At 34.4% G+C, this 11,763-nt stretch overlaps 1 protein-coding gene across 2 annotated transcripts in view; it reads left to right on the forward strand.

Moving 5' to 3' along the window:
* Nucleotides 1-11,302, forward strand: part of SNX29 (sorting nexin 29) — a 104,018-nt gene extending 92,716 nt beyond the window's left edge. The window contains exons 20-21 of one of the 2 annotated variants that reach the window (XR_005104166.1): nucleotides 6,672-6,787; nucleotides 8,794-8,874. Coding sequence is in view for 1 of the 2 variants with exons in the window: in XM_037387282.1 (XP_037243179.1) it covers nucleotides 8,794-8,937 (144 nt within the window). In the remaining variant the exon portion in view is untranslated. Of the gene's footprint in view, nucleotides 1-6,671; nucleotides 6,788-8,793 lie in introns of both variants that reach the window. The other variant, XM_037387282.1, reaches the window with a different exon arrangement.
* The last annotated feature ends 461 nt before the right edge of the window (nucleotides 11,303-11,763 follow it).

Raw genomic sequence — 11,763 nt, forward strand, 5'->3', positions numbered from 1 at the left:
AATATGCTTGGTTTTATCCCCCCTCCCAAAATATTGTTTTATAAATATCAGTAAATTTTCATCTTACTTGCTCTACAGCTTTTTGGGCAATTGCTAGTATTAAACATACTCAGTGTTAATTTTTTTAAGAAGTGGAAGAAACTAAATATTTGTTTGAGATGCTAGGGACACTTCCTGCCTGAAAAATCTGGTTTACCTCATTGTGCCACGTTAAATATCTTTACCTGAAAGCACTACAAGTAACAGGCATTTGATATTAATATTCCTCATTCATTCAATTTTTATTTTAGAAAAAGGAATCTCCCTGTCAGAGTGTATCTAAATAATTTTTTTATTAAAGGAGCATCTAGTCTTTTGAGTGAGAGTAAAGTTTAAAGACCATCTTGTATCCTTGTGTTTGGCTGTTGGGATGGTAAACTGCTCTATTAATTATTCTGATTTTTTCCCCCTGAAAATCACACTTTTCCTAGAGTTGAAACATTTCTAATAAACGTATTTGGATACTGTTAGCCCACAGGTGTAGACAGTAGTCAGAAGCTAGCAGCTTTCTTGCAGATCTCCTTTAGATGTCTTGGATGTTTCTGGTTTCCAGCAGACTAAGCAAGAGTGCTGTAATCTTAACCAGGAGTGGTTAGTCAAGAGAGTGGGATCTGGGGCTTTGGGTGGCTCCCTGTAACCGTCCTCTTTCAGCAGTTCTGTGGCAGTCTGCACCCGTCCGTATCCTCTCAGTATCCCCCCTCCTGACTTGCTGGAACCATCCATCAGGAGAGAAGTGGCATAAGTTCTGCTTGAAAATATTTACTGGGAATGGAAAATATTTACTGAAATGTGGTAAAGAAATGATTGTTACTGAACTTTGTGGGGAATTTGGAAGTAGTTTCTTTTACTTGCTGAGAGAATAGGAAGGGAAATTGCAGATTTTCATTAATTGGTTTGTGGGTTTGGCTCTTTGCTGTGGTTTCTTTTTGGTTTTTGTTATTTAATTAATTTATTATTTTATTGGAAAGCATCACTTTAAGCTCATATATATAAGCTTGTACACTGTAAGCACTGTATTTATGACATTTCTAAAGAGTTTTGGGGTTGTTATTCTGTTGTTTAAAATGTAGAATTTGTCTTTGCTGGTCTTCAGGGCATTTTCAAACCTGATAAAAGAAAGAAATTAAGTAAGAAAACTGCAGTGTTGGGAGGAAGCACTGAACTGAGACACATTTTAACTAATATTGTTGATAGTTATTACGGTAATATAGGCCAGTGAAAAAATGGATCTCAGTTTCTTGAACTGTTGCCATAGTTTCCTGAATCTCCTGAATAAAAATATAGATTATAGACTGATAATACTTGGTCTGAGGAGAAAACAGAAATAGAATTTCCCAGTTCAGTAGCTGAGCAAAAGATAAACCTTAAGGGTCTTGCTATGGACTGCAGTTTATGATGCTTTTTAATGAACAGTTGATTCCTGACCAGTTGACAAATTGATACATGGTTGGCATTTGTGTCTTTAAATAATGGAATATTAAATGATGCTGGATTTTGTTAGCATAATGTTACCGAGTTCTTTTTCTAATAGTGCCATTGAACACAACACTAAAAAGAGATTATTTTTAGTTTTATTCATGAGCTTTCTTTTTTTCCTATTATTTATTCATTTTTAACACTTTTTCTCAAAAATGGTTTTGAGAAAGTTTAGCCTTTTGGATGGATGGTATTGCTAGCTTGAAAATACCAGCTATCTTAAGAAACATACTTTGTTCCAGGATTCTCTAAATGTCTGAGCCAATTTGGAGAGGTACAAGACATAGTTTGGCTGAGATCTATTGCATGGGGGAAGAATTCAGCAAAATGGGATTGTCTGTTGTTTCCATAGGGCTGGGGGGCTACAAGCTTTTATGTGTCTGTTAACATGCTTGTGCTCTGGACTTGCTTAGAGGATGCTATACAGCAACAGTGTATTCTAAGACTAAACCTTAGTAGCTGTAATGTTGTGATAAATAAATTACCCTCTTACTCAAAATAAAAGGTAAGACTTTTTTCAAAAAAATAACATTTGAATAAACCCCATATTTGCGAGGCATAGACTGAGCTTGCAGCTGTTCTGGTGACCTGAGAAGGCTGGCCCAGCTGCCGAGAGCCATTCCCCTACTGAACAGGTAGGCTGTGCTGAGCAGCTCTGCATAGTACTGGCAGGAGATGCCTCAAGTCTTGAAAAAATTTTGCAGTTGTCCACAGAAATTTGTGCTGGACTGAGGACGTTGACAGGACTGTAGCTCACCCTTAGCATGTCTGCTGCTGGGTGGTTTTGCAGCAATGCCTTTTTCAAATGACTTTATCTAAAAGCATCACTTACTTTCTGGTATCATGGAAAGGAACCCATAGTTGGAGATGGAAATGGAGATGGATCAACTATTTGAGTAGAGAAACACAGAGTGGTAATTACAATTATGTAGTAAATCTCTGTTCAAAGAAAGATTTCTTTTAAAAACTGACAGTTCCCTGATTTCTTCTTTGTATCTCATCCTCTTAAATTCCTGTTTGGTTCCACTGAACAGCGAATGTACAGAAGATCTCACAGTGGGATGGCAAAAATGGCAATTTCAAGTTTTGTGTAACCTTGTGTTGTTGTATAACGCTAGCCTGATTCTGCCATAAAGAAATGGGTAATATAGGTAGGATAAAAATCTAAACTTCCGTAATTGCAGTAATTTCGAGATGTTTTTTGTATAATATGTAGTGTTTGGTATATTTAGTTTTCAAAACTGTAGCTTTGTAGAACTGTTTCATGATGCAGTAGTTACTGAAGGACAGGTGTATTCAAGTCATGTTTTACTGTGACCTTTGCAAAGGTGTCAATTAGCCTGTAAAAATTAATACTTGCTATCTAACTATTCTTTAATCATAGAACAGTGAGGATGACTCAGCAATTCAGTGTTTAATTAGCTCCCATTTCTGCTTCTGATTTCCAGCTTTGTTTTGAGTTTAAACATTTGATGCCATGTAAATAGACAAAAACTGGTAAGATGATTTTGCTAAGACTGGTTGACCAAGATGGTGAAAAATATTAGGCTACAGTAGAATAACCTGAGCTTATTTCTGCATTTGCAGGTTCATCTTTGAATAGCGCTATTGTCAGCTTTATTTAGGATAGAATGCATTGTGTGGTATCAGAGGCTGATACAGCTCTCATTAAAGTCCTAAAGCCACATTTCCTTTTATTTTAATTGAGTTGGATTGAGCCCTGAGCTGTTTTGTTGTTTGCATTTGTTTGTTGGGTTTTTTTTTCTCCCCAACACTAACAATAGGAGGGTAGTTGAATGATAAATAATGGTTAGAACATCAGAAGCATTGCATTTGATGTTGCTTGCAACAGCACCAAACCCAGAATATAAGTGTTTTATCTGTACCTAAATCATGGCAGGTAACCATGGCAATCATACAATTTCCAACAGCTCATGGAAAATACTTGAAGCATCTTAAGTGAGCTGTCCTGTTAATAATGAAGAATATCAGTGTTTTGCCATCTGTTACATACTAACAGAGTATATGAAAGACCAGCAGTTGTGTGAAACAATTTAAACTGCAAGTTGGAATGAACTTGGCTTGTGACGAAAACCTGCAAAAAAGTGTAATGTAAAATACAGTACATAAGACTCTGCTTTTTAGTTTTACAGCTTAACGTCATCTTTTAATATCTGTTGAGAGTCTATAAGATTTCCTTTATGTATTCTCATTTTTAGAGATTTGTAATTTGATATTAGCATTTTGCTGTGGGCAGAAACTTGGCAAATTCTCTGCCAAAAAATTTCATAAAATAATTTGGGAGACATTAATTTCAGATTAAAAGTATTTTCCCAGATGTGTTTTGATGCTTCTGCAATCTGAAGCAGCTTTGCATGTTACCTGAAATTTTGTGGACTCTTAATCAAAAGTATATGCTTTTTAACTGTGGCTAAGAAATAACTTCAGCAGTTTGTGCAGAAACAGCAGTAGCTTTATTTTTCAGAAAATATGCTTACAAATTGAAGGTGAATGCCAGTGTGTTGTCTCAATTAACAATTTGTGTACAATATAAGTTTAGTCAGTGTGAATTGGTTGTAAATGTGGCCACGATGAGTCCCTTTACACATAGTACCCTTTTTTTAACTGGGAGATTCTTGGATCAGTTAGGAAGCGCAGTGGATTATGGTTATAGGCAATGCATCCCTGCACATACAAGTTCCTCTTCTATGCACAGAATGTTTTCACGGTTTGTTAATCAGGTGGTGTTGAATATGTGAGGCTTTCTCTTTGGTCACATTGGAGCTGCTTTTCAAGTACAGTAAGGTAAATTCAGCATCATTGCAAAGAGTGATAATAGCTGTCCATAAATAATCCTTCACACTGAGGATATATGGCTTCGTAGAGTTCATCTTTTGAATTGAAAAGAAATCTCAAATCTTGAAAGCAGACCTCCTGCCTTCTTTGCATACTCTTTTGCCCCCTGTAGTGCCACGGGATCAGGGACAAGCCTTACAATGAATATAGCAGGAGATCTTTTACAAGTAATAGTAAAGAGTTAAATACCATCAAGTTTGGTGGCATTGTTCAATCTGCTACTGGCCCCAGTTAGAAGAAATGAAAGGGCCAGGTAGCTGTGCCTTTTCATTTTAAAGTTAATAAGCATTCCATTTCTTATATACATTTTTCTTACCGGAATTTCAGAAAATACATTTGATCTTTGAAATAATACCAATCCATATTTTTGAGAGCAGGTCTCCTTTTTCAACCATATTAAGCAGGATTTCTCTTCAGTGAGATCTTGAAAGTGTGTGTTTGTTTAGTACTGTTACTTTATCTTCCCATACATGCATGCATTTACCTAAAAATGAAACTATGTAATCTAACCTTTAATACTGTGAAAATGTAAATTTTTTTTCACAAAAGTATATGTAGTTGTAATTTTAACAGAATTACTTTGTTCCCAGAGTACATTCATATCAAGCATACATAAATCTGTGTATCGGATCTTAGGGGAATATTTTTGCTGTTTCCTGTGTGAACAGATATGCAAGTGTAGATTTGTGTAGAGATGCAATCTCATATAATCACCAAAGATAGGTACTGAAAGTATGAGTTTTTTCTACATGTAGCATGAGCTACAAATCTAAATCAAAATCTTTCCCTTTTTGCTCATAAATAAAAATACCATTTAGGAGTCGGACTATAAAATACTAACTCGATTTCAGTTGTAGATAATTGGGTCCCATAAAAAGAGGGTAACAGTTACCTTTTTATAATTTCTGACTGAAAAAATTGGCCAGGCTTGGAACCAGTTGTGTTTTTCTATTACCAATTATTCTATTTACTGTTTCGTGACAAAAACTATTACTACAGCAACTTGGCAGTAACAACTGCGTGGTAGAATAAGTCCTCTGAGTAGCTGACCTGCTGTTGGAAAATGCACATTTAATGATAAAGTATAGACCTACAGCTGAATCATTTTGACCTTGGTTTACATTACTTCTGGTAAGGACAATGGGCTTTAGTACATGGTACAGAATTTCATGGTAGATCGCTCAGTGTTTGTTTTAGAGATCAAATTTATATCAGGCCAAAAGAACATTTTTGACTGTTTTCAGGCTGAGTTTACTTTCTGAGATTTTCTGTATTTCGCTTGATTAAATGGTGGAAAAATAGCTATATTATAAACACTAATTTGATGCATTTTAAATAGCAACAATGCATTCCCTAAACATGTTCTGGCAGTCTTAATTAGAAAACTCCTTTGTGCCGTTATTATCTGTAGTTAATGAGATTCTTTACAATAACATAAGGGCTAGAAAGTACCTACATTCAGCATTTTGCTCCTGTGTTTGTAACGAAGTGGTCCTGCCTGTGAAGGAAGATGTATTTATTTAAATACATGTACAGTACAGAAGTCATGCTAAAAGAATGCAGCTTCTTCTTAAGAGCAAATCTTAACATAATAGAAATTATTTCACTGAAAATACTTTTGTTGAGGATTTGTGACCAAAAAGCGTTAAGAACTGAAAAAGTGCTAACGAATGTGGTACTTGAAAAATGGAGATTTTTCTTGGGGGCTTGAAAACATAATTGATAGAAGTGAGGAAAGTAGAACCAAAGAAGCGTAGTGGGGGCGAGGCTGGTTCTTTGGAATGGCTCCAAGCTGTCTGCACTGGAAGCAGGGTTGTTGAGCAAAGCAGCGCACCTCCTTCCTGCATTATACGGTCAAGTAAGACTGGGGGAGAGGATTACTCCATAATTGAAACGGTCTCACATGCCAAGCATCACCATTACTCATATAGTTAATGCTTTCAGAACCAAAGCTGTTCCACAAACAACTTCTTTTTCTGTGAGATCTCCTGTGCCACACTTTCTTGTCTTCTGCCTCACACAATTGGCTGTAGCAAATTAGTGTCCCGATCAATGTGATGATGTGATACTTGAAATCCTTTGAGTGGAAAGATGGGAAGACAGGGCTGTTCCTTTAGCTAGTCAAAGAATCCAGTAGGAACAAAAATCTTAGTTGGGAAGAAGAAAAAGAATTAAAATTTGCATTAGTCAATTAGTTAATTAGTATTGCACTACACTTTTATTTATTATTAGCATTCCATTTTATTCTAATACTGTGTGTCGCCACATATTAAAATTTTTGCTTTAACATTTCCCAACAGCTTGTATAGACTTCTGTTCCACACATTTGTCCAGACTTCGTCAGTGAAGCGGGCACAGAGCAAGCTGTTGCTCTGTTCTGTTTGAATAGTAACTGTACTCAGTTGTGGAGTACTGGGTGAGTGACTCTGCAGAGTGGATTGCATGAAGTGTCAACAATGCAGCTTTGTTTCTTAATAAAGTACCAGTTTCCAAGAGTTTTCAGACTTCATTTTTTCATTTATCAGTAAATCAACACTAGAATCACTTGCTATACAATTTGTGTGTAGTGTGTGTATGTTGCTAAAAATGTGACTGATAAAAAGGAAATGGTAGACCACAGAATACATAAGTTCTTTTTGTTTTCACACTGATCTTGATTATTACATGTAATTATATAAAACTGGAATGTGAAACAGGGCTGGACATCTATGTAAGTTCATATCCAGAAAATAATAAAATAAATCTGTGTATGTTTTGGAATTTTGTGAACTTAATTAACACAAGCACTGCCTAAGATTTTGAAGCCTGTAAGTATGAATGCTTTCAGCATTTATAAATGTTACAATAATTACAATTACATGTTATTAAGTAATCACATGCAAATAAGTCAAAGAACAGAAAGACTTACATAAATTCTAAAAAAATAGGCTATTTTCAGTATACAGAATTAGTTCCCAATATTTGCAAATGTGCCTTACTTAACATTGGTTGATTTTTTTTTTTAATTCTATGAATTTAAATTACTACTTTGTGAAATGTCATTCAGAATCTTTCCTCATTTTCTTATGTCTCCTAAAATATTGCTGTTCCTGTTAACTTCTCCTAATGAGAGAGAACAGAATGAAATGTCAATCAAGATTCTAGGAACTCTACAGCAGTCCTCCTGAAATCGAAGGAGCATCCCTGCTTTAATGATGAATTAGTGTCTATTGTCTGAGGAAGGGATAATATTCAGATTTGCATCCCATTCGTGGCACCGTGGTTTAAACCTTTTTAATACAATGAATTTATTCAGTGTAGTCAAATGTATTTATGGTGGTTTTATTGGTGGGTTGTCTCCTCTCCCCGCCCCCCCGCCCCCAAGAAACAAGAATTTGTTTCAACAGCTTTTCTTACCCAGATAAATAATACAGGTTGGATAGAAACATCTTACACGTAATAGTCTTCCTTTGAAAGCTGTAGTTGTCTAATAATAGTTTTGGCTTCATGCCAAAAGAACATACTTTGACATTTAAACTAGGTGATCAGGATGCCTGCATTCCTGAGATATAGCGTGCTGGCTGTAGCACAAACCAGTCAGCGCCTGATTTCATTGTAAACCTATTATAGTCTTACATTAGTGTGAAATACATACACTTGATATTATAGGTCACTGTGATTGTGATCCCTCACAGGAAATAATTTAAGTTAAATGTAAATTACAGGATGCATGGCATTTGATGGTTGTTAGACTTTTAATTTGTGAGTCCCTCAGCAGAATGTGGAGTTAATAGAATTATTTTGTTTATTGGGGCCAATATAGTATAAAATCATGAGACCAAATTACTATAGGAACGTCAATAAAACATTTTTGAGAGTTGTGAGATAGCCTTTAAAAAAGCAATCTACTATATGAAAGCTCCATCACAAAATAATAATTTATTGACAAAATAAAAAAGCTGGAGAAATATTAATCCATTCTGAAGCTTGTGTGCCAAATATTGAAAAAGTATGAATTCTGAAGAAATGGTGGGCATAAGTTGGTGTTTCCTCCTGCGAAGTCTGGTAGTCCTGGATCTCAAAAAGAGTTGCATAAATTGTTATGCGCATAAATTGCCTATGCTGCTGTTATGCACTGCCTTTTTAAGACACTAGTATTTTATGGAGATCTACTGTTGGTAAAAGAATTCTGGTCTATGGAAGAGACATTCTGCCTAGGAGAAAATTTGGCATCCTACAGTGGATGTTTTTGTATTAGCTTGCATGTTTTTCCCTTGAGGACTGAGTCGAGGGGTTTTTACATATTGCCAATGCATTTCTATAGACATAATAAACATAGATCATAAACAGATTAAATTTTATGCTTATTAGGACTGTTCAGTTATATTGTAGAGTTGAAAAACAAACTTTGTGCCAATTATATTTTTTCCTTTCTGTTTTTAGGATGCAAAGTTTGTAGAAGAGCGACGCAAGCAGCTACAAAATTACTTAAGGAACGTAATGAACAAAATTATTCAAACTGTGCCAGAATTCACAGCCAATCCCAAAAAAGAGACTCTTATTCAGCTGATGCCCTTTTTTGTGTAAGTATCTGTCAAGTAGTCCAGAAAATACTAAGCTTTTTTCATCGTAATTTAATTTGAAATATAATGCCAACTTCTTCAAAATCTTTAAAACAGTGGGTTTTTTAAAATAGAACGTTCCTGTTCAAATTACAAGTGTATTTGTTATGTTTTAAAGGAATATATGACATATATAGTCATTTTAATTTATTTAAATTTGAACAAAAATCACTGCGTAAAGCTTTCAGAAATATGTAAGTGACCTCAAAGTCTGCATCCGTACATGTCTTCAAACATTGGGTGATTTTGATTTCTTTTATTTGGTCTTTTTTAGTTTTGTTTTGCTTTTGTTTGTGTGGGGTTTGTATTTTGTTTTTAAATTTTTTGGGGGGGATGACAGTGAAGCACTATTTATTAGAGTATTTATCAACCAAATTAAAAAGTCCAGCCATTGAACTCTTTCTTGCTGAATTTTGCAATCTGCTGCTGTGTGTGCTGCTTTCATTAATGTTAACATTGAATATGTCCAGAAATAGTTTAATACAGTCATCTGTTCAAAATCTCAAAACAAACCCTTTGGTATACAATCATACAATGGATATAATCCGCTAAAATCTTTCCGTTTTGCTGTAAACATAATTATCTAGAGTATTTGTAAATGATATTAAGAACTATTTAAGAAGTAATGTTGATGAGTGTTTGTTTTTGAAAGCAGTGTTAACTTCTTTCACTAATAATTTTTCAGTACAATGTTTTTTCAGTACTACACCTGTACAAATTGTTTATAGATTGGAAAAACACATTCATAGTAAGCCGTCATATTAAATTTGCTGTCCACAAGCCTCTGCACAGGGATAGTGCATCCATACCTGTGAGTCCATGGATGTATCAATTTGCAGAATCCAGCCCAATTTAAAATCAATATGTTTCAGTAGAAGTGTACATACTTAGTTGTACTATTTGCATGGTCTTGTGCAGAGTTTCTGATTTTCAAGTTGAAACTTTTTTTCAAGAAAGCTAGATGTACTGGGAAATGTAATAGATAAATGGAAGAATGCCAAGATGTATTTTGTGGCCTTCATGTCTTTTTGATTTTTCCTGGATTTGAAAAAGCAAATATCAATTTGATGAGGCATCTTGAGGATGATGATGATGTTATAAATGGCAAAATTATGTTTGTATAGAAAAACATCTCAAGAGACTTACCTTTTTCTCCCTAAGAACCTGTTTTGTAGAATTTGGCTAAGCGCTGTGAAGATTAAAATGGTTTCAAGTACTTCAAGTTGAGGGGCCCATATGTGGCTTTTTGTTAAGTCATTTTAAAGAAATTGTCCTTCATTTTGTGCTTAATTTTGGTTTTTTTGTTTTGTTTTTTTTAAAAAGGGGGAAATTACAAAATACATTTGCAATTAAATTTTTAACTCAATTTTTGCTCTTCCTGTCCAGTTATATTTCATTTTAAGACTGTTACATATAGCTATGTGAAGTAGTGAACTGATAACTTCTTGTCAACTTCATTTCATAACTTGCTGCTTTAAACATAGAGCAGGAAAATAAATTCCAAACAGTGTGCTATTTAAGGTCTTATCTTTTCATTGGCTTGTTAGAACTGATGATCCCGAGTTCCACGCAAACAAGTGTTAATGCAGTATAACATCTGTAAGTTAAGGGTAGCTAGTTTCTCCTCCTCAACCAGTTTGATTATGAAAGAAACTCAATTTCAAGCTTTATGGGATACCAAGATATTTTAATAAGTTATGATTATGGTTTCAGGTGTACATTGAGTTGCTGGAGTAATTATCATTACCTCCACAAGCAGTCATAAAGATAGCAAAACAATTAATACTAAAATATGACAAAATTGGACAACGGTTTCAACCAGAAGCCATTAGATTAGGAAATACTGTGGATACTCTAGGTAGCAATATTAATTTGAAAATTTGGCCTTAATCAATGGAAAATGCATTCATAGTAGCACTTCATTACTTGAACTGTGATGTATTATTTTCCTGCTTTAACCAATATTGTTTTGGGTTTGGATTTTTTTTAAATTTCAATTGTCAGAATTTCACGTATTTTTTTAAAAATCTGTCATCAATTGTACAATTCAACAGTAACCATACTGTGACATTATAACTATGAATAATACAGCACTGATCTAAAAGCAATGATACCACTTTTCAGGTGGTTTTTTCATCCTAATACATTGTTGTTACAGAAATATTTTATTACAGTATCTTTTTATTCTACTTTGAGAAATGACATTTCAAGCATAGTTTGTTTATGATCTCTTAGCCACTTATGTTAAAAAGAGGAAGGGAAAAGAATTTCCTTATTCCTGAGACCTAAACATTCTCATGTTTTTGCTTATTAAAAAAAAAAAAAAAAAAGCCAGGTATGAGGGACCTGCACAGGAAAATATTCAAAATCGCAAACCCACATAATGGGTTGTACGAATGATGCACAGGTTAGAAGAAACACCATTACACTATTTTGCTGATGTAAAGAAAACCCAAACCCAAACCAAACAAAAACCAAACCTGTTTTCTTCTAATAAATGTAGTGAGCTGAATGAGATTGATACAATTGATTTCACAGAAAGAGCAAAGTTTTATTGAGAAGGTAGCATACTTAAGTAACCTGTTTTCTTAGTATGAGTACAATTTAGTATGTGAAACATTGTGATACAAAATAAAGCAATTATCTCTAAGGAAAGAAATTTGTTCAAGGGAATTTGCTCAAGGAAACTTGCCAACACCATTTGTCAACAATTTGTAAACACAAATCCGATGCACTGCATTGATGTTAACCTTTTTTGCGTTACAATAGGTTGCAAAAAGACTATGTTTAT

The sequence above is a fragment of the Falco rusticolus genome, chromosome 4 (assembly GCF_015220075.1).
Source record: "Falco rusticolus isolate bFalRus1 chromosome 4, bFalRus1.pri, whole genome shotgun sequence".
NCBI classification, from domain to species: Eukaryota; Metazoa; Chordata; class Aves; order Falconiformes; family Falconidae; genus Falco; species Falco rusticolus.